Source organism: Rana temporaria, chromosome 7 (genome assembly GCF_905171775.1).
Source record: "Rana temporaria chromosome 7, aRanTem1.1, whole genome shotgun sequence".
Taxonomy (NCBI): Eukaryota; Metazoa; Chordata; class Amphibia; order Anura; family Ranidae; genus Rana; species Rana temporaria.
In genome coordinates, this window is record NC_053495.1 from 169,765,314 (window position 1) to 169,785,295 (window position 19,982).

At 43.0% G+C, this 19,982-nt stretch overlaps 1 protein-coding gene across 8 annotated transcripts in view; it reads left to right on the forward strand.

The window, feature by feature from the left end:
* The window catches only part of SSBP3 (single stranded DNA binding protein 3), a 102,269-nt gene that overhangs the window by 4,123 nt on the left and 78,164 nt on the right, over positions 1-19,982 (forward strand). For all 8 annotated transcript variants that reach the window (XM_040360425.1, XM_040360424.1, XM_040360423.1 and 5 more), the window contains exons 2-4: positions 13,995-14,067; positions 15,260-15,321; positions 17,001-17,085. In XM_040360425.1, coding sequence (XP_040216359.1) covers positions 13,995-14,067; positions 15,260-15,321; positions 17,001-17,085 — 220 coding nt within the window. The remainder of the gene's footprint in view (positions 1-13,994; positions 14,068-15,259; positions 15,322-17,000; positions 17,086-19,982) is intronic.

Consider the following 19,982-nt stretch of genomic DNA (forward strand, 5'->3'; position numbering starts at 1 on the left):
GCTCTTTAGTCGTTCTGCTGTTGCCCCCAACGCGCGCTCTTTAGTCGTTCTGCTGTTGCCCCCAACGCGCGCTCTTTAGTCGTTCTGCTGTTGCCCCCAACGCGCGCTCTTTAGTCGTTCTGCTGTTGCCCCCAACGCGCTCTTTTGGCGTTCTGCTGTTGCCCCCAACGCGCTCTTTTGGCGTTCACCAGTTAAATACTGCTACCTACTTGGGGCTCTTCCGTTCTTGTACATTTACTTCTCTCGAAATCCCTTTCTTAACCTGTGCTTTATCTTCAAGTGTACACCTTTAGCCTCTTGGTTGTCATGCTGCTTCCCTATAAACTCTCCTCTAGTGTTAGATCTGGCGTAGATGTGTGGAGTCTGTTCCTTTACTTATGATAAGGACATTCCGTATGGCTGTGTGGCGTTTGACATGACGTGTTAAGCTCCATCTGTGCTGTGTGACGTGTGGTGTTCTTCCTCCTACTCTCTCTCTCTCTCATTCGGAACTATAACCTCACACAGGATTTATCTCCCCCAGTTTCCATTCTTCCATATATTTTGCATCTTCAAATGCTTCGAGGTTCAGAATTGAAAAGAATAAAAAGTTTGGGTGTTTAGGTCAGGAGCCAATCTTATTTTTACTTGCAAATTGTAGCGGCTTTTAAGAAGCGTCGCCAGAATTTGGTCCACTATTGGAAGTTTTTGTAATTTGGCCTAGAAGTATCCATTCATGTTCCCGGTCTTGTATTGTGTTTATCCCATACTAAAGAAACTTTTTTTTTTTTTTTTTTACATAAGCCTTATGGGTATGTATATCTTGATGGTTCTTTGCTTTAAAAAGGAGAAAACCATATTGAAGGGTTTTTGGCACTTACATTTTGACAGTATTTTTTGCCTCTCTAAAGTGGAACTTCACTCTTAATCAACATTGACTATTTGTAATCATTATTCTGCTAGCATTAGTAAATAAATGGGAAAATGTATATAATAATTATACTTTTTCAGTTACTTCCTGGTTCCCATGCCTAGGCAAATGTCATACATCCCAGCAGTCTTCAGGAAGGGTTTCTCCAGCTAAGTACACCCTCCTGCCTGAGCCAAGGGCAGATGCATTCCAGGAAGTAAATTCCGCATGAATCATCTGCCCTTACTCAAGATGGCCACAGGGGTGTTTTTTAAAGTGATTTCTCAGTAAAATAAAGCATGGAAACTATTTGTGCTCCAAAATCAAAAAGTTTGCACTAGAAATCCCGGATGCAATTGGCCGAAACCGAAATTGACTTAAAAAGTCTTTTTAATTTCATTTAAATGTATATGAATTTGTTGGTCATTATTGTCGCCTTTTTTGAAGCGGTGTTAAAAATCCTGCTTGCTGCATTTTTGGTGCACATTTAGCAAACTGCACTGAAAACGTACCTCTCCATTGAAATTCACTGAATACTGAGCAAGAACGCGTAAAAAAAAATGCACCGTGTTGTGTTTTTGATGCATTTTTTTTTTTTGAGTCTTATGAAGAAACCTCAATAGCCAGGCAAAATCTCAGGTGTTTTTGGCAGCCATTATCGGCGCACTTTTTTTATTCTCCTTTTTGGCACAGTGCTAAAAAAAAAACTACTTTTGGTCGCTGACATTTTGGTGCATCACTAATGGAGACATGGATGGATGGATGAGATTGCTTTGAGTATTACAAATGAGTTAAAGGGGAGTTCCAGGCTTTTTTATGTTTATTAAAAGTTTTGAGCTACAAAAAGTGCAGCTGCTGGCTTTTAATAAACAGACACTTGCCTGGTCCGCGCCGCCCGGAGCTCCACTCCTCTTAAAACCTCCCCCCCACCCCATTGGGCGGTGTCTTCATTCCTAGTGTGGGCACCCGTCCGTGACCGCTTTCGGCTTCACGGCCGGGCGCTCACTGTGCATGCGCAAAGGGCGCTGTGAGTGGTCAGACGATCGCCTGGGACCTGTCACGTGTCCCAGGCGAGCGCTTACAGGGAAGGACCGCTGTAGGCGATATGACTAATCGCCTAAGTGGTCGCTGGGCGGAAGGAGGAAAGTGGGACAGTAAGTCCTACTGAAGCCCCCCCCCCCAAATGTGGCATGTAAGGGGGCAAGGAGTGATTTAAGCAGAAGTTCCACTTTTGGGTGGAACTTCGCTTGAAGTAGCGTTTTTGATTTGTGGCTAGTTGTCTGTGCTTTTAACTTTTTCTTTTTTTAAGTTTGACACGCTTGTGAAACGTACAGAGACCCTGTCATGTTAAAACCTCTCTTGACAGCCTCTCATTGCTGCTTCTTTGTCCACTGAGCCACCAACCCTTCTAGTAGTGTGAATCTCTACAGTCACTGAAAACAGAAGATCTCTGACATGTCCCCTGTCAGAATGGGGATCCGCTTGTTTACATGGGCAGATCCCCCCCCCCCCCCCCCGTTCTGCACTAGGCGGTGGTGGGTAGCCGGCAGACATAGTCCGCCCGACCCGCCGTACAGCTACGGCGATATGCACAGGAGAGCCAACCTGCTGCCATCTAACGACTGCGGCGTGATAAAAGTGGAAATACTCTGCATCTGAGCACCATAAACCAAAAATGCTATTTGATTAACTTTTACTATTCAAAGCAAACGCACCCATTCATCTACGTCTCCATACTTTATTTGGCTGAAAAATCACTTTTCTGGCCTTGGCCATCTTGAGTAAGTGCAGATGATTCACGTAGAATTTTTACTTCCTGGAATTCATTTGCCCTTAGCTCAGGGATGCATGTAGGAGGTTGTTCTTGGTTGAGAAAACCCCTGCTGAAGACTCATGGGATGTAAGACATCATTTGCCTAGGCATGGAAACCAGGAAGTAAATAAATGTTAAAAAAAAGCTTAAAAACAAGTAAATATTGTATACTTTCCTATCTATTTACCAGTGGTAGCATTTTAATGATTGAAAACTATCAATGTTTGAGTGAAGTTCCACTTTAAAATTGCTTCCACTTTGTTCATATTACGTCACGACAAGAGCCGTTGCACTAAACTGCATGTGAACCTGAAGGAATTTGAATGTTCTGCAGTACTCATGATGTACAATGATGGAAATAAAAGGAAACTCGCCCACATCATAGAGATTATTGAATGTCTTAGCTTTTGCAGGTGACAGGTCTGCTTTAGGCCTTTGACATGCAACGATTCAGTGATGTCACTTGGACCTTGTGGTTTGATTGGCTGCTCTCCCTGGTAACATGGCTGCCACCCTTCTGTCCGAGATGGGCAGACATTCTGCTTCTCTAACTAGTTCTTTTACATCCTGTCTCTTAAGTTTGGTTTTCCTGCTTCCCCTCTTGTCTGCTTCATAGTAACCCAAGCTTCCCTTCCCCCGCTTTCCTTTCTAGACTCTGCCGCTCACGAAATGGCATTCCTTCTCATATATATATATATATATATATATATAATCATTTTATTTAGGGGGTCATTCACGCATTACGGTACGCATAACATGTCTGCTGGTGTGCATGCTGTTTTAAAACTCATCGCATTGAATCCCCCTTCTTTTTTTTTTATTTATTTATTTTTTTGAACTTGACACCTCCATAACTGTCCGCAGCAGCGAGTTGAGATGCATTATAATACATCGGAGCGCTGTGCACGAAAATGCAACACGTTCCATTTTTTTTTTGTGCATCTTTCAGCAAACTGATGCAATAGGGCACGAGGCAAATAAATGCAACCTAAAATAAAAATCTTTATGCTCAACCTGCTCTGTGCACTGCTATGTCACAGAGCGGCTCTGAACCTCCTCATCTGGGGTGCCCCTCCAGCACTCTCGGCTCCTCGTCTGTGTCTGCCCACATCGCAAGCTGCTTGCTATAGAGCCAGATGTGCTGGCTCGGTCCTGAGCCGGACTGTGTGCACCCATAGACACACACAGTATGGCTCAGCCCCATCTCCTCACTGGATTTTGATTGACAACGTTGGGAGTGATGGCTCCCAATGCTATAAATCTGTCCTGTGAGACGAGAAAGAAAGAATAATGGTGCTGCAAATGTGCACAGCACTGGATCAATACAGGTTTTGGTTAAGTATTTAGGAGCTGGTGGGGCAAACGGATATGAAAAGTGTGTGTAATATATAAATAAATAAATATATATATATATATATATATATATTCTCAATTTTTATTTTTTTCACCACAAAGTGGTGTTGAACTCTGTTACACCACTTAAAAAGGCTTACCTGTAGGTACTGTGACTATGTCCTAAACTTGCACTGTGTAGGGATTATTCAGAGTGCTTGGAGCCAGTGACGTCTCTGGCGCATGCGCTCTGAAGTTCCAGCTCAGTGCCGGACCTTCAGAGTCAGTGCTGCAAAACGACGGCTTCTGTGTGCATGTAGCTGGGGGCTGTAAACCCAGAAAGAGGACCAGAGGAAGATGGAAGCCCTCTCAGCTGAAGGGCTTTGTTTTCAGGTGATGCATACTAGCACATTATGACATTTGTCTTGCAGGGACATTTGCCTTGCAGGGACATATGACATTTGCCTTGCAGGGAATGTGTTTTTTTTTTTTCCCCACCAGCTGCGGTTTACTATAGCTTTAATGCAGGTAACGCATTATGGTAAAAAAAACTTTTGTGACTTTAGAACCACTTTAAGGATTTGTATTTTTGTCCATCCAACCCTGAAATCTGCACAGCTCTTCCACACAGCGCAGCTCTTGTCTAGCAGTGGAGACCATATTGTTCCCTGCTAAAGCTCAGTAATGCTTTCACATCTTCTCCCCACCTTTTCGGACACTTCCTGTCTGTCTGGTAAAATGTCAGTGAAACAGGAAGTGAGGGCACATCAGTAAAAAAAACTGACAGGAATTCTAACCATACTGCACTCAAGTCACAGTTCTTTTTTATGCTTTGTATATACGCTGTAGTAATTTGTGACCATGTTTTGTGTTGCATCCCTATTGGGTCCAAACGCAATATTCCCTACGCACACATTCATAAAAATGGCTGTAATAATGCTGGGTGCTGTAATGACCACCGTCTGGAAACTGTAGATCATCTGTGAGTGATGAATGTCATCAGCATACCAAGGGATTCCTCAGATGGGTCCAAAGCTTTATCCACATGGTCACACAGTACACATACGGCAACGTTTCAAAATCGGGCAGGGCCTCTTTGTTAGGCAAGTAGTCACTTGCCCGACGAAGGGGCCTTGCGTGGCTCCGAAACGTTGCCGTATGTGTACCATGTGACCTTGTGGATAAAGCTTTGGACCCTTCTGAGGAATCCTTGGTGTGCTGGCGACATTTTATCACTCGCCTCATGCTCATGGATGCTTACCAGCTCCCGTGTGCTGAGGCATAAAATCCTTGGCGTTTTCTGGTTCCTGGAGAGGTGCAAGTGTTGCGTAAACACGCCAGTACAAATGAATGGCTCTATGTGGCCTTGCTCAAGTAAATGCCAATTGCTTCTGCATTTATGTTTACCTGCACATGTGCATATGGTGCTTCTCCCTCAATGTACAACTTTCTCATTTGGGAAGGAGTGTGGGTATTTGGGCATTTCACACAGCATGACTGTATACCACCATTCACTTGTATTGGTGGCTACAAGAAACATGTGCTGATTCCTGGGCCCCTGGAGATTCCTTCAATTTGCATAGATTTCCTCTCACTTCCTATTTGGCTATGGGGCAGGAAGTGAAGTGAAGGAAAATCTCTGCAAAAAAATTAAACCTGACGGGCTATAATCCTCCCTTACTCTATCCAAAATGGGGGGGGGGGGGGAAACGTGTTGCCTATAGTTCTACTTTAAGCACAAATTTCTGGAAATTTTATGAAGAGGACTAATAAGGATATAACCATGCCATCGGTGCAGCAGAAAACGTATAGCACAGTGAGGACGTTTTGTGGTCCCGGATGATAGGGCAGTCAAAATTAGAAGCGCCCCCCCCAGTTGCAGAATGCCAGCCGCCCACATACTGGAAGCAGTGCAGCTGCTTTATGGGGGTGCTAGACTAAGTTGCCTCTCAGCCCAGTCCGCCCCATAAGACTGGTGCTACACTAACAGTGCGCAAGCCGGTGGGGACACTTTCTGTGCTGCCTCCCTGCAAAGTGCTGGCATCGGTCTTGTCGGCCTAGACCAGGATACAGTGTTGATCCTACCTACGATAGGGTCACACCATTTGGTTATCATAGGATAAAGCCATAAATATTCAGGCAGCCCAGTTACGTATGATAAAGAAGTCTAGGGATCCTCCTAGGCAGATTAAGTAATCACCCGCACTGCAATAGGGAGGGATCCCTTTGTTCTTGAAGAACAATTGTTAAGACATGAGGGAAGTTTAATGCGGGGTGTCTCATTAGGGTCAAGACATACCAAATTTTGGGGATTTTAATAAGGAAGAGGAAGGCGGAGAAAAAAAGCGAGAAAGAAAGGGGGGGTAATAGGGAAGAGTAAAGTACTACCTAGGGGGTAAGGAGCGTCTGTTGGCATCAAGTTTAAAGCTAAAGCCTTTGACGCTCATTAAAGCTGAGCTACATATAGTAGAGGTATTCATCTGAGAAGCATAAAAGGTCCCAGTAAAACCACCTGGTCTTAAGTTCCTCAGATTTATTCCAAATGGTAGCAGTCAGGTCCTCCATCCGTTCAGCCCTGGGGATGTTGCGTCTTGGCATACAGTTGTTAGGCCTCATGCACACAGACGCTATAGTGTGTAACCTGAAACGTGGTCACATTTCATAACCCCCCCCCCCCCCTTTACTTGCCTGAATCACAGGGTTATATAGATGTAACATCCTACTGCTTTTTTAAACATATTATGGCTATATGTGACTTTTACAGGGATCTGTGAATGGGATGACTACGAGTTCCATCTGCCACCGCGGCAGAGAGACTCCCAGATAGCACTGGCACAAGTGAGGTGATGTTGCTACAAGTTTACTTCCTGCAGCTCCATAACAGAGGTCTATAGTGCCATACAGACATGGGGTTGGAATGTAAAAAATGCCCCCACAGCGCACATTATGAGAGCTGTTCAAGCTTCAGTGCAGAAATTAAATTTTTATTACATTTTTGCAAAAGGTGGACTAGTCTTTTTGAGGTGATTTTTTTTTTTTTTTTTTTTTTTTTTTTTAACCCATTTTGTTTGTCAACAGGAGAAACGGGAAGAAAAGTACCTAAAATTAGTAGAAATTGTTATCAAAAGCGGACAATTTTTTCATCCAGTTTGCTCCCCCCCCCCCAGAGTTAGCATAGATGCATATTCATGGACTGGACTGATCTTAGGCCCAGAGAGAACAATGCTTTGCTCTGCAGAACTAGAACAGCTTGTACACCAATGTACTGCTTAGAATGATGCATACATTTTAGTGTCAGGACTTCTAGCCATGGGGCAGTCAGATTAATCTTTCCATCTTACACATCAGTATCTATAAATTGCACTGTTTCTGAACATTAAGCACTCCTGTTTCGTTATATTATCTGTAATTTCATGAAGGGTCTGTTAAGGTCGATGATGTACTCTATTCTTTGAATATGAAGCTTTCAAAAATACCATAACTAAAGAGACCCTGTCTCCAACGTAATCAATTGCAGGTAAAAGCGCAGAAAAATCGGTGCTGTAAATTAGGAAAGAGCTCAGGCGTGTTCACAAGTCCACGAGCCCGCGTCCGCCAGGAAGCTGACACTCCACAGCATTAATCACAGGCGGTGAGACATTTCCCGATCTGTACAGCCACAGACCGGTAAATGTCTCGCGGAGTGTCAGTTTCCTGGCGGGCGCAGGCACATGGACTTGCAAACACACCTGAGCTCATCCTTGCTCTAAATGCTTGCTTGCGACATTTTTTCCTTTCCATAAAATATTTTTTTCACTTGCAATGTGCCTTTTTTGAGTTTTGACTTCTTCAGGAAAAGTCTGTTCCCTAGCACAGCCCTGTCTCTCTTCTTGCACATCATATCCCTCTCTTCTTTTGGGATTGTCTGTGCTGGTCCAGCACCTCTACATGACCCTTTTTATGTAAACAGCCAGAGGAGGAAAGGTGGAATACGTCACTTGAAGTTTTTTTTTAAACTCGCCAGAAAGAGCTGTGGCTATGCCGGAAATAGCTCTTCTTCCTCGTCCTCCGTCGCGGTGTCTTCTGGTGAATGGGGCGCACTGCCTTCTGGGAACTCTGTGTATCCCAGGAGGCAGCCGCCCATTCACAAAGCGCGTTGCGAGTCGCGCATGCGCAGTAGGAAATGGGCAGGCTTCACTACCTGTTTCCCTTAGTCAGGTTGGAGGTGCCAGGACCGAGCAATCGCCGTCGGTGGCCCATCATCGCGGGCGCCTAGGAAAGGGTAAGTGTCCTTATTAAAAGTCAACAGCTACAGTGTTAGTAGCTGGTGACGTAAAAAAAAAATTGCGGGTGGAATCCTGCTTTTAGGCTTGATTTACACCTATGCAAGTTGCAGTTTGCATTTTACGTTTTTGCAATTCATGCTTTTCATCAATTTGAAGTCTATGGAACTAAAAACCAGAAAAAAGTCCCTGGCCCTTTTCATAAAATGCACAGGTGTGAACTACATCCACAGGAAACCATGGTAAATGGACTGTAGTGTGTTTATGCAAAACTGAAAGTGCGCTAAAAAATACACAGGTGTAAACCAGGCCTTACACACGCCTGCATACCTATCAAATTAGAACCTGCGGCTGTGTTCATACAACTGCTGCACCCCCATAGAGTAACGGGTGACACCAGACGTGTGAACAATCTAAATATTATCCGTTTCCTCCTTTCGTTTTTTTTCCCCCGTTTCCTCCTTTCCCTTTCCCTTTCCTCCTTTCCCTTTCCCTTTCCTCCTTTCCCCCTTTCCCTTTCCCCCTTTCCCTTTCCCCCTTTCCTCCTTTCCCTTTCCTCCTTTCCCTTTCCTCCTTTCCCTTTCCTCCTTTCCCTTTCCTCCTTTCCCTTCATTTCCCTTTCCTCCTTTCCCTTTCCTCCTTTCCCTTTCCTCCTTTCCCTTTCCTCCTTTCCCTTTCCTCCTTTCCCTTTCCTCCTTTCCCTTTCCTCCTTTCCCTTTCCTCCTTTCCCTTTCCTCCTTTTTCCTTTTGACTTTCCTCCTTTTTTCCTTTTGACTTTCCTCCTTTTTTCCTTTGACTTTCCTCCTTTTTTCCTTTGACTTTCCTCCTTTTTTCCTTTGACTTTCCTCCTTTTTTCCTTTGACTTTCCTCCTTTTTCCTTTGACTTTCCTCCTTTTTCCTTTGACTTTCCTCCTTTTTCCTTTGACTTTCCTCCTTTTTCCTTTGACTTTCCTCCTTTTTCCTTTGACTTTCCTCCTTTTTTCCTTACCTTTCCTCCTTCTTTTTTCCTTACCTTTCCTCCTTTTTTCCTTTACCTTTCCTCCTTTTTTCCTTTACCTTTCCTCCTTTTTTCCTTTACCTTTCCTCCTTTTTTCCTTTACCTTTCCTCCTTTTTTCCTTACCTTTCCTCCTTTTTTCCTTACCTTTCCTCCTTTTTTCCTTACCTTTCCTCCTTTTTTCCTTACCTTTCCTCCTTTTTTCCTTTACCTTTCCTCCTTTTTTCCTTACCTTTCCTCCTTTTTTCCTTACCTTTCCTCCTTTTTTCCTTACCTTTCCTCCTTTTTTTTCTTTCCCTTTCCTCCTTTCCTCCTTTTTTCCCTTACCTTTCCTCCTTTTTCCCTTACCTTTCCTCCTTTTTCCCTTACCTTTCCTCCTTTTTTCCTTACCTTTCCTCCTTTTTCCCTTACCTTTCCTCCTTTTTTCCTTACCTTTCCTCCTTTTTTCCTTACCTTTCCTCCTTTTTTCCTTACCTTTCCTCCTTTTTTCCTTACCTTTCCTCCTTTTTTTCTTTCCCTTTCCTCCATTTTTTCTTTCCCTTTCCTCCTTTCCTCCTTTTTTCCCTTACCTTTCCTCCTTTTTTCCCTTACCTTTCCTCCTTTTTTCCTTTACCTTTCCTCCTTTTTTCCTTTACCTTTCCTCCTTTTTTCCTTTACCTTTCCTCCTTTTTTCCTTTACCTTTCCTCCTTTTTTCCTTTCCTCCTTTTTTCCTTTTTTCCTTTTTCCTTTCCCTTTCCTCCTTTTCTTTATTATTTTTTTTTCTCCCTTTTTCTATGTATGGTGAACTGGCAATAGTTGTTCCGAGTGATTTGTTCTGGATTAAAGCTGCAGCAGTAGAGTAGATTGGGGTGAAAAAAAAGTTTTCCCGATTAATCTTGTAACCATGTAGAAGGTCAGTCTGCCTCCAAAGTTTTATTTTAAAGGGAGGCTCACCCCAAATAATTTCATACTTGCCTGTGCAGTACCTCACTGCTGCTGCTTTCCCTCTGGCCAGCACTGTAAAATAGCTGGTGGCTTTGGCGTATGGAGGAGCACATAACCACCTCCCATGATGCATGCTCAGACCTAGTGGCCAGTTATGACAGTAGGGTTGATGTCGCCACTTTTATATAAGCTTCAGTCATAGCCAACACTTGGTTGTCTGAGTGGGCAATGTGACCCTTTGTCCTTTTAAGAGGAAGTTGCAATTCCTAACTTCAGAAATTCAAAATTGCCGGATTATGAAATTGATCCAATAGCCTTTGATAAGTGACTGGGAAATAATTTAATATTTTTTTAGTTCTGAATTCATTCTGACATCTCTGGCTGTGTTTTTATGCTCAGTGACTAAAAGCATTGAATCAAGAGATCCAGGAGGCCAGCGATGACTGCCTCCATGTTTCTTGGTACAGGTTTCCTAATACATTTTTGTGAGCCTAATTGACTCTAGGGTGGTGGTTAGATGTTTAGTTCTGTTTCTTACAACAGTTGGCCACCACTCCATCTCTAACATCCGCAATAATTTTAAATAAAATGGAACAAAATGGTGAGACTACTTCTGATGGCTTCAGCATGGAGACCTGGGACTTCAATTACTGAGGTTCTAATACCAGATTAAAATTAAAATAAACTAGTGCTTAGTCAAGTCGGTTAAGTGTGCAGCAGTGCTGAAATAAGCAAAGAGATGACGTTTCTCTGTTCTGTTGCTGCTTCCTCTGTCCAATCGGCAGGCTCGAGGGGTCTTCCTGACTAAGCTTTGTTGAAGTAGCAGTCGATATCTGGCTGTGCTGTCTCTGCTGGGCTGCAATAAACTAAAACCACTTATAGAGTAAAAATATTCCTGGATATGCTTTAGTGTTGTGTTTAGCTGTTCTTAATTATTGTAAATATTCTTAATTTTATAGAAAAGAACTGGAGGGTAAAAAAAATAATTTACTCGCTCATGGCTTATGGTTCTTCTCAAAAACATGATGGATTTTAATTTAAAAAAAGCGTAGTAACCCTTTGAAATCAGCTCACCCAAAATTTGTCTAGCCAAACCTTAACTTTTACATTCATTTTTATTTTACGTAGCGCCTGGTTACTTCTAAGTACCGGTGCCAAGTTAAATTTAGAGGGGGGTCAGAGAGTTAATTGGCTCTGGCTCAGCTGATTTGTTCAAATGTGGGTCTCTGTCTCAGCTTGGCTGACTGTGGGCTTATTCTGTAATTTCTGAGGTGCTGTTCACACCCCAGGAGGACGGGTGGCAGCAGTGGAGTCGAGGTTTGGGTGCTTTGCCCCAGCAGCCTATCAGGAGGGGTTTACCTCACTGTGCATGCTGGGGGAGGGTATTTGAGACAGACGCAATTGGTTTAGGTTCTTCTTAGAGTGCGGCACCCATCTTTAGGGTGTCTGCATCACGGCGCCCCGGCGAAATGGCCTTCCAGGCCGGGGGTGCGCGTGCCACGCGGTGTTCCGGGACCACGTTGGTCCGTAACATTTAAAGCTGTGGCTGTGCCCCAGTAATCGACTGGGTCCCCAATCCTGAGAAGATCCCAAGCGTGTTCCCAGTGAGAGGAAGCTGTTCGGTGGGGAGTCCATCTGAGGAGAGCCAAAAGAGGATGGCGATCCAATAGGGTCTCGACAGTCCACCAGGGATCAAGGTAACCGGGTACTGAGAGGTTGGACATTGGCCTGGATCTCCTTCAGAGATTTTGCAGGTTACCAAAGTCTTTTGAGGAGGGTTATCTCCGCTATTTCAATCCTAAGGAGGGTCTGTGGCAGAGACTTTTCCTCTAAGTTCCGAGTGATACTCTGGCTGCCAGGTCAGTGAGAGAGGCCTGTCCAGGTACGCTATACCCACTCCGGCTAGAGTGGCGAAGAAGACTAAGTGTCGTTGGAAGCAGGACTGTTTCCCTACTATTACGCCTGAATCTATTTCTCCTTCTGCTTCATCTCTACTCTTCACCACAAGTTTTACTGTTTTTACCCAGCTGGGTAATGGAGTACAGAAAGACACCTGTCATGGACATTCCATTACTGCTATATGCACCATACACCCCTAGACGGCGGAGGAGCCATGAGATAACATGCCACCCAAAACAAACCAGCAGCTTCTTCGGGGGTAGTGCTACATTTATTTATCTGGAACCCCTTTTCTGTCTTACCCTCCTCAAATACAGTAGTCCAGACCTTTGATGTAGACTAATGGAAGTTCTTTCAGCCAGATCTGCAAGGGACATGAGCAGTTTATATTCTCAAGCTTATAATATTTTCAAGCTATTACATATGGTGCCTGACCATGGGGAATTGTTCTCTTGGTTGTGTGCGCTAAGCTTGGAGAGGTCTTTATTTTCTATGGCTAGGCCTGGCTTATAAGGACAAAATGCATTATATCGGGGCACACCTAACATTGAAGACCCTAATGTAGTCCGCTTCTGAGGTCAGTACTACCATCTAAGAATGGGGCAGAATATGGGGGTCTTTCATAATGATGGATTTGCCCTTCTAAGAAAAGAGAGAAACATTTTTTTATTTTTTTTTCTGATTCCTGCAACTCCAACATGCCTATGCATCTCAGTTTGAATCCTTTCCGTTTTTAGATTGGAGCAGGATGATTTGAAAGTTCTCCTTCAGAATGACGCTTTTTTTTTTTTTAAATACCCATAATCTACAAGTCCCTGCTGCCCTCGGTTCATGGGTGTCTGGATGCCCTGCTTACTGTGTGGTGTTAGGAGAAGCAGAACCTGGACAAGGAAGACTGGGGAGAGCTCTGGGATAGCCCATCTCAAGCATTATTATTGACTAAAGACTGGTTGATCCAATTTAAAATAGTGCACAGAATTTATTTTGCACCACAAAAACTACATCGTGTCTACCCTAATGACCTTGTAGGATTTGCCGATATCTTTTGGGAGTGCCCCCCGAATTTGTGGCTATTGTCGGGACGTGACCAAGTTTATTTCTTCTTTGACTACTATGCATGTCCATGTAAAGGTTGGCGTTTGCCTTCTGGGATTAATTGACACTTTGGCAGATGCGCACTTTACTGGGTCTCCTTTTTTATGCCAGGAAGACGATAGTGCTCAAGTGGAAGTCGGCCACAGCTCCTAATTTGCTCTTTTGGAAGAGTTTCATCAATAGGGTTGTACCTCCTATACAAAGCTACGTATATTGTCTCGAAGTTGCCCTAAAAAAAAAAATTGGGAAGGTCTGAAACTTGTGGACAGACTCAGAATATACTGCTGATAAGTTTTGTAGACAGAATCGCTGAAGGCTTAGCTTAAGATATGTGTATTTACTCCTCTGCAGTGACTCTGTTACATCTGTTCAGGTGTGAATCCAACTATGACTTCCTGTTCTCCTGCCATATCATCCTGAAGGTTGAGGGGGAACAGGAATCTCCTTTTTATACGGTATTCCAATAATCCTTGCATTGAATTTGTACGTGAATAACTGAAGTGTATGGAATGTTGTGGTTTTATTAGATAAGATGGCAGTTTCTTTTTTTTCTTTTTTTTATATATATATGCCTGCTAGCTGGGGAATGCCCAAAGGCTGTAATTTGTATCTATATACTTTAAGCCTGTAATAAAAATACATTTTGAAAAAAGAACACAAACTTCAAAAAATAATTAATATTATTGGGTACCACTTCCTAATTTTTTGGGACCTGTTCTGTAAATATATAATTGACCTGTCTACTTTAAACTTACTTTGCGTTTCTTTTTTTTTTATCTCGCAGGCTCGCCCTTTATGTATATGAATACTTGCTACATGTCGGCGCCCAGAAATCTGCACAGACGTTCCTGTCTGAGGTAAGACCTGGACTTTGAGCTTTTTACTTGTTTTAAATTGCATCTTTGTCAGTTAGTAGCAAGTAGAGGTGGTCAGGAGGTCCTCTTGCTTGGGGACCCCCCCCCCCTTCCCTACCCTTCACTGTGACCTTTTTGAAGGATATCAATTCTTTACCTTCAAGCAGAATATTCAGAAGGTTGCATTATTTTTAGATAAACCACTTTAGAAATTATGTTTATTCCCAAAGCCCAGTATGAAAAATTACTAATTAAACAGATTTTAGAATAGCATCCTATATATTCTAAACTAGGTACATTATGTCTAATAGTCACCTATAAAAAAAAATAAGTACTATAAAGCAAAGATTTTATTAAATAAACTATGTAAAATTTTAAGAGATGAAGAAGTTCGTTTTTTTTTTTTTTTTGTGTGACTATATCTTTTTATACCAGGGTTTTTCAACTATGGTTCCTCCAGAGGTTGCTAGGGGTTCCTTGAGCAATTTCTGCCTCTCAGACCATTGATCTTTTTAGCTGTCTGTAAGGCCCCTTTCAGACGTCCGCTCCGTCTGTCCGTTCATTACAAGTCCGTTAACGGACTTGTAATGAATCCCTATGGGGACGCGTCTGTTAGCGGATGGAGCATCCGCTAGCGTCCGCGTCAGTCGGGATCCGCTTTTCCGAACGGAAGAAACCCTATTTTTCTTCCGTTCGGCGGAGCGGAACTGATGCAGACGGACAGACGGTCCGTCTGCATCAGGTTCCCCATAGGGGACAGCGGAGCAGAGACAGGGCGGTCCCTGCACTGTGTGCGGGGACCGCCCTATCCGCCGACAGCTGAGCGGGGATCCCTGCTGAGCCGACGGAGACACACAGAGCGGACCCGAAAACGGTCCGCTCCGTGTGAAAGAGCCCTTAGGAGGCAATTCTTCCCACAAGTGTAAGGAGCCGCCTTCTCACTCACCAACACCAATGTATCATGAGTTGTAGATGGTCATTTTTAAGCTGTGGTTCCCTGAGACTGGAAAGATATTTCAAGGGTGCCCCTGTGTTGAAAAGTTAAAGAAAGGCCACTTTAGACACAATATACAAAGTGTTTTTTATAGGATAATTCGATCAACTGTGTTTTGAGTTTTCTTCCCTTTTTCAGCATCCTATATAGTTGTCTTGACAAGCTCCATTGTAAAAAAAAGTTTCTCATTTGTGTTCACAGATAAGGTGGGAGAAGAATATCACATTGGGGGAACCTCCAGGCTTTTTACACTCTTGGTGGTGGTAAGTTAAACTTTTATCTTTCAAATATGGTTTTCTATATTCCCAATTCAGTTCATTTACACATGTTCTAAAAAATATGTGATTTCTGAAATGTTGAAAACCCTTTAAAGGGTAGTCACATGTTCCATTAAGGCTAAATTTCCATGGACGTTTTTGGACGTTTTTTGCAGCTTAAAAACGGCTCTCCATGTTAGTCTATGGCCTCATGCCCACCATGACGTTTTTGAGCTGTAGATGGCTGAGCCGTTTTTAAGCTGCAAAAAAAAACCAGGACCGGTGCGTTCTGAAGCTCCAGCCTTAGAGCTGTAAAAACGCCAGATGTCAATAAAAACGCTCAAAAGCTAAACGCTATTGCGGCGTTTTTTGAGCTTCAAATCACAAAAAAAACAAAACATGGACAGGTGTTTTTAAGCTGTAAAAAAGGCAAAAAAAAAGTGTCTGTAAAAACGTCCATGGAAATGAAGCCTTAAAGTTCGAGGTTGCATATAATTTTTTAATTTTTTTTTATGAAAGTGTGGAGACGATTAAAGGCAGCAGATTCATTGCCATCATCCCAACAAACAAAATGTTGGATTCAAGTAGAATGTTGTAGACCATTTACTACTCGTCTTATCTACTAATATCCATGTCTGAGCGTCACATGTTGGCAACATACCATCTATCTAAATGGCTCCCACACGGCTTTGAATATACTATTGAAGGGCCCTTGAACCTCCTTTACAGAAAGGGAGTCTTGACGGCTGGAAGCATGGCATCACTTTGGGTGTGAACCTAAAACAAAAGTTGAGTGGCTCCCTTTTAGGATTGGCTTCAAAGATGTGAGATGACTGGGTGGAGCCTGAACTTTAGGAAAGGACTACTCTGGGGAACCTCCAACTGCTCTGAGGCTCTTCAGCTGTCACAAGAGTTGCCCACCCTCCCGTTCATTGGGATGTTTTGTCAGTGTTATTGGTGGTTTTGCCCTTACCAGCAATTGATGTTGCTTTATGGGCTATGCCCTCGAGTTAAATTCTGGGGTCAGTCTAATGCCTGTCTTGCATTAATGGTAAGGAAAGGCCACGTAGACTGTGAGTTTTTGTTTTTTATGGGTGCTGCTCGCAGTAAAACTGTGACTGGCATTGTTGTTTGCAAATGTAACCATTTTCCAAATGTACCAAAAGTTCAATAAAGCTGTGGCCTTGCCCTATTTCCAACTTATTGAGGGGGGAAAGGTATTGATTGATTTGTTGGTCATAAATGAGCCTATGCATCTCAGCAGTTATGCCCAGTTCATACTCGTTCTGCAAATAAGCCACAAGCTCAAATAATCAGGAGGCGGTCTTCTCCAAAATTGCTAGTGAAAATCGCCAAGATACTTTTTAATTTTTTATATATTGTGAAGGTGGCATGCTTTCTTAACATAGGGGCTTGCATGTGAATCCTGATTCTCGCCAAGTATCGGACCCTTGGTGGTACATGCTTGGCAAAGCATTGGAGCAGGAAGGCTCGATCCTAGGTTTCTTGTGTTCCTAGCACATTTTATATTTTCATCCGGAATCTAAACTTATTTGGGCCGATCACTGATGTTAATGGATCTTCATACTCCGGCCCTGCATGTAAAATGGCATTAAACAGTGGGAATACATCTCATCATGGATATCCGTTGCATTTAATATTAATAATAATTTTGTCTGTTGCAGTGTGTTCTGGGACTTATATTGTGCTGCTCCAGAAAGGAGGGATACCTGTGAACATTCAAGTGAAGCAAAAGCTTTCCACGACTATGTGAGTACAGTGCGGTCACTTCACGTGGTCAGGCTGGGTAGTGGGACTAATGTGTTTGATGCAGTCATGTATATACACCTTCCCTTATCTTGTAAGTTGGTAAAGAGGTTTTGAAGTTGTGTCTTAAGGAAAAACCTTCCAGTGTGGACACTTGTTCCAGTCTAAGAGGGTTGTTTCTCACCTTGAAGCGGTTCCTTTTTACCTGACTGTTGTATCTATGGGACGGTAAATCTCAGACGCACAAAGGGTTCCAATTCTCTCCATTGTACCAAAAAATGGGGGATGGGAGTTGGCTTTAGATATACATTAAGGTCTTGGAGTTTTAAAACTTGAGGACTCTGGGCGGGGCAGGGTGGTTTAATGACTGCAATGTTCTTATTCGTGTTGTAGCCAAATGTTTTGTTTATATATTTTGCAAATTGCCTGTAGTATTAGTGCTCATTGGAGTTGCGCTTTAAGCAGTTGTTTGTGTAAAGCGAACACATAAGTGGAGTACCACCAGTTTGACTTCAGCAAATTAAATCCCTCCTCTGCAAAAATATTTCCTGTTCATATTGTTGGTATGCCACATCACATTCTTCCTTTGTGGCATGGGCTGTCCTCCATGCTTCTGACTGAGTGATAAGGCATACCAATTTCTTATTTTATACTCTTGACAAGATATTGCGGTCCTATCAGCGGCACAGTAAAAACACTGTTGAATCTGGCTGTAGTCAATTATGAAACGTGGGGTAAATGTACATTGATTTTAGTGCAGATGCTGGATAACATCAGTCGTATGCTGTTTGATTTTAATTGGTAGCATTTTGATGTCCCACCTTGGGAATGACTTTTTGTACAGTCACTACTGACTGCAATAAAATTCTTCATATCTCTGAATTTGTCATATAAAATGCTGATTACATAATCTGAGCTTTTTGCTAGAGGGATATTAAGTTCCTGAGGTGGGGGAGAAGTGTTAAAGGAAACTGGTAGTGAAGGAAATATTGAGGCTATAGCTGATCTTTCGCTGCAAATGCTAGTTGCCTGTAAGTTGGTGATCCAACCCATCCTTGCTTTAAAACTGGTGGGGATTGGGTGTTCTGACTTCTCTAGAAATTGGAGAAGGCCAAGCAACTAACCTTTTCAAGACATCAACAATGGCAGCCTATATATTGCCTTGTAGGGAAAAAATTGCAGCGCTTTTGGTTGCCCTTGGAGCTACTGAAAATAATCTTTGCCTGTTTTGGGGTTTGATGTAATGTTTTGGGTTTTTTTGTTGAAGTTGGGTCTAGATCGAACTAATTCAGGCTTCTTCAGTAGAGATACAAAGAGCAAACTTGAGCAGTTGAGGTCAGTGATTGCTAAGTGTTCCTGCACTTTATACTTTGCATTATTAGAATAATCTCATTATTTTATGTTTTTGAGTCATTGGGTCCTATTTTTTTTTATTTTCCTCTTGTGCTGAAACTGAAGCACAAGGGGGGGAAAAAAAGAAGCCTCCTAGAGTCTTGGTTGGGTACCATTATCACCTCCTTTTGTGGTAGTCCCAGGTAGGGTACTGAGCAGCTAATCTTTAAGTAGGGTACCCATGGTCCCAATGTATTGGGTTGAAATTGGCCAGCAGCTCCTCCTTGTTATGGTGTCCAGATCTGGAGAGGAAGGTCTGTCTTCCAGCCTGTGGACTTGAAGGGATTTTGAGCCCCATCCTCACACCTAGCAGTCCCTGGGAGACTGAAGACTTTTTAAAGTTGTACTTGCCTTAAATCTTTTAAAGCAAACTCGTTTAGCCCACCCCACACTTTGATAAGGGCTAGTGCTGCTTGTAGAAAGCCACATCTAGGCGACAAAACGCCCGACGCTTGTGCCGCTAGAGGGGGAAATTCCCATTGCTGTCTATGGAGATGGTTCACATCTCATAGACGCCATATGCCTGTCGCCTGAAAAAAAGTCCCGGACCCTTTTTTTCAGGCGACATTGGCGTTCGCCCATTGACAGCAATGGGAAGAATTTAAAAAAAAAAAGATACACTATTCGCGGCAAAATACGCCGCGTACGCGGCGTTGCTTGTCGCAGAGGTGTGAATGGAGCCTAAATCATCTTGCAAGATGTTATGGAGGAACAGCATATAGTGAAGAGCAAATCCTGGTAAATGCTGCATATTCTAAGCTTTCACATAGATGATTAGTTGGACTAATTGCCAAACACGCCGACTAAATGAGGCATGATTCTTTTCAGGGATCCTTTTTAAAAGTTGATATTCAAATGTAATGGGGGACAAAAGTCTTTTTTGATTACCTAATTTGTGTATCTGTCTATCTTTGAGTCTACTCGCCTGCAAGAACAGGACCACAGTATAAATGAAAGGATCTTGTACTTTTAGGCCCCTTTCTCACTGATGGACTGATCGGGTCTGCCTCTTAAGTTTATCAGGTGGACTCGATTGGACCATCCATTGCTCTCTTTGGAGCAGTGGATATCTAAAAGCAAACAGTTGGGGGGATCCATTCCCCCTCCTTCTGGTGGATTGGATTTGTTGACCTTTGGCTAGAAACAGACAGACGTCCATTTTTATCTGATTGCCCAATAGAAGACAGCAGGATTAAGAATAGTCCAAGTTGATTGAGAGTGACACTCAACTTTTAACATGCATTAGATTGAATCTGTTTCCAGCAGTGCACAGTAGGGAGGTCTCGCACTGGCTTTTGCTTGTAACTCGTGAAGCTGCAACGTCCATTTCCCTGAGACATTGTATTCTGATACCTGCTAAAGCCTGCACAGACTGAAGAACGGTGGAGTGAACTGATACGATCTGCTGTACGGATATTCCAATTTGGGAAGTGGTGAGGTCTAAAAGGATAAAAGTGAAGCTATTGGCGCTTGTAAAGGGCTCGCTCGCAGCATGTTGTCGTGCGCAC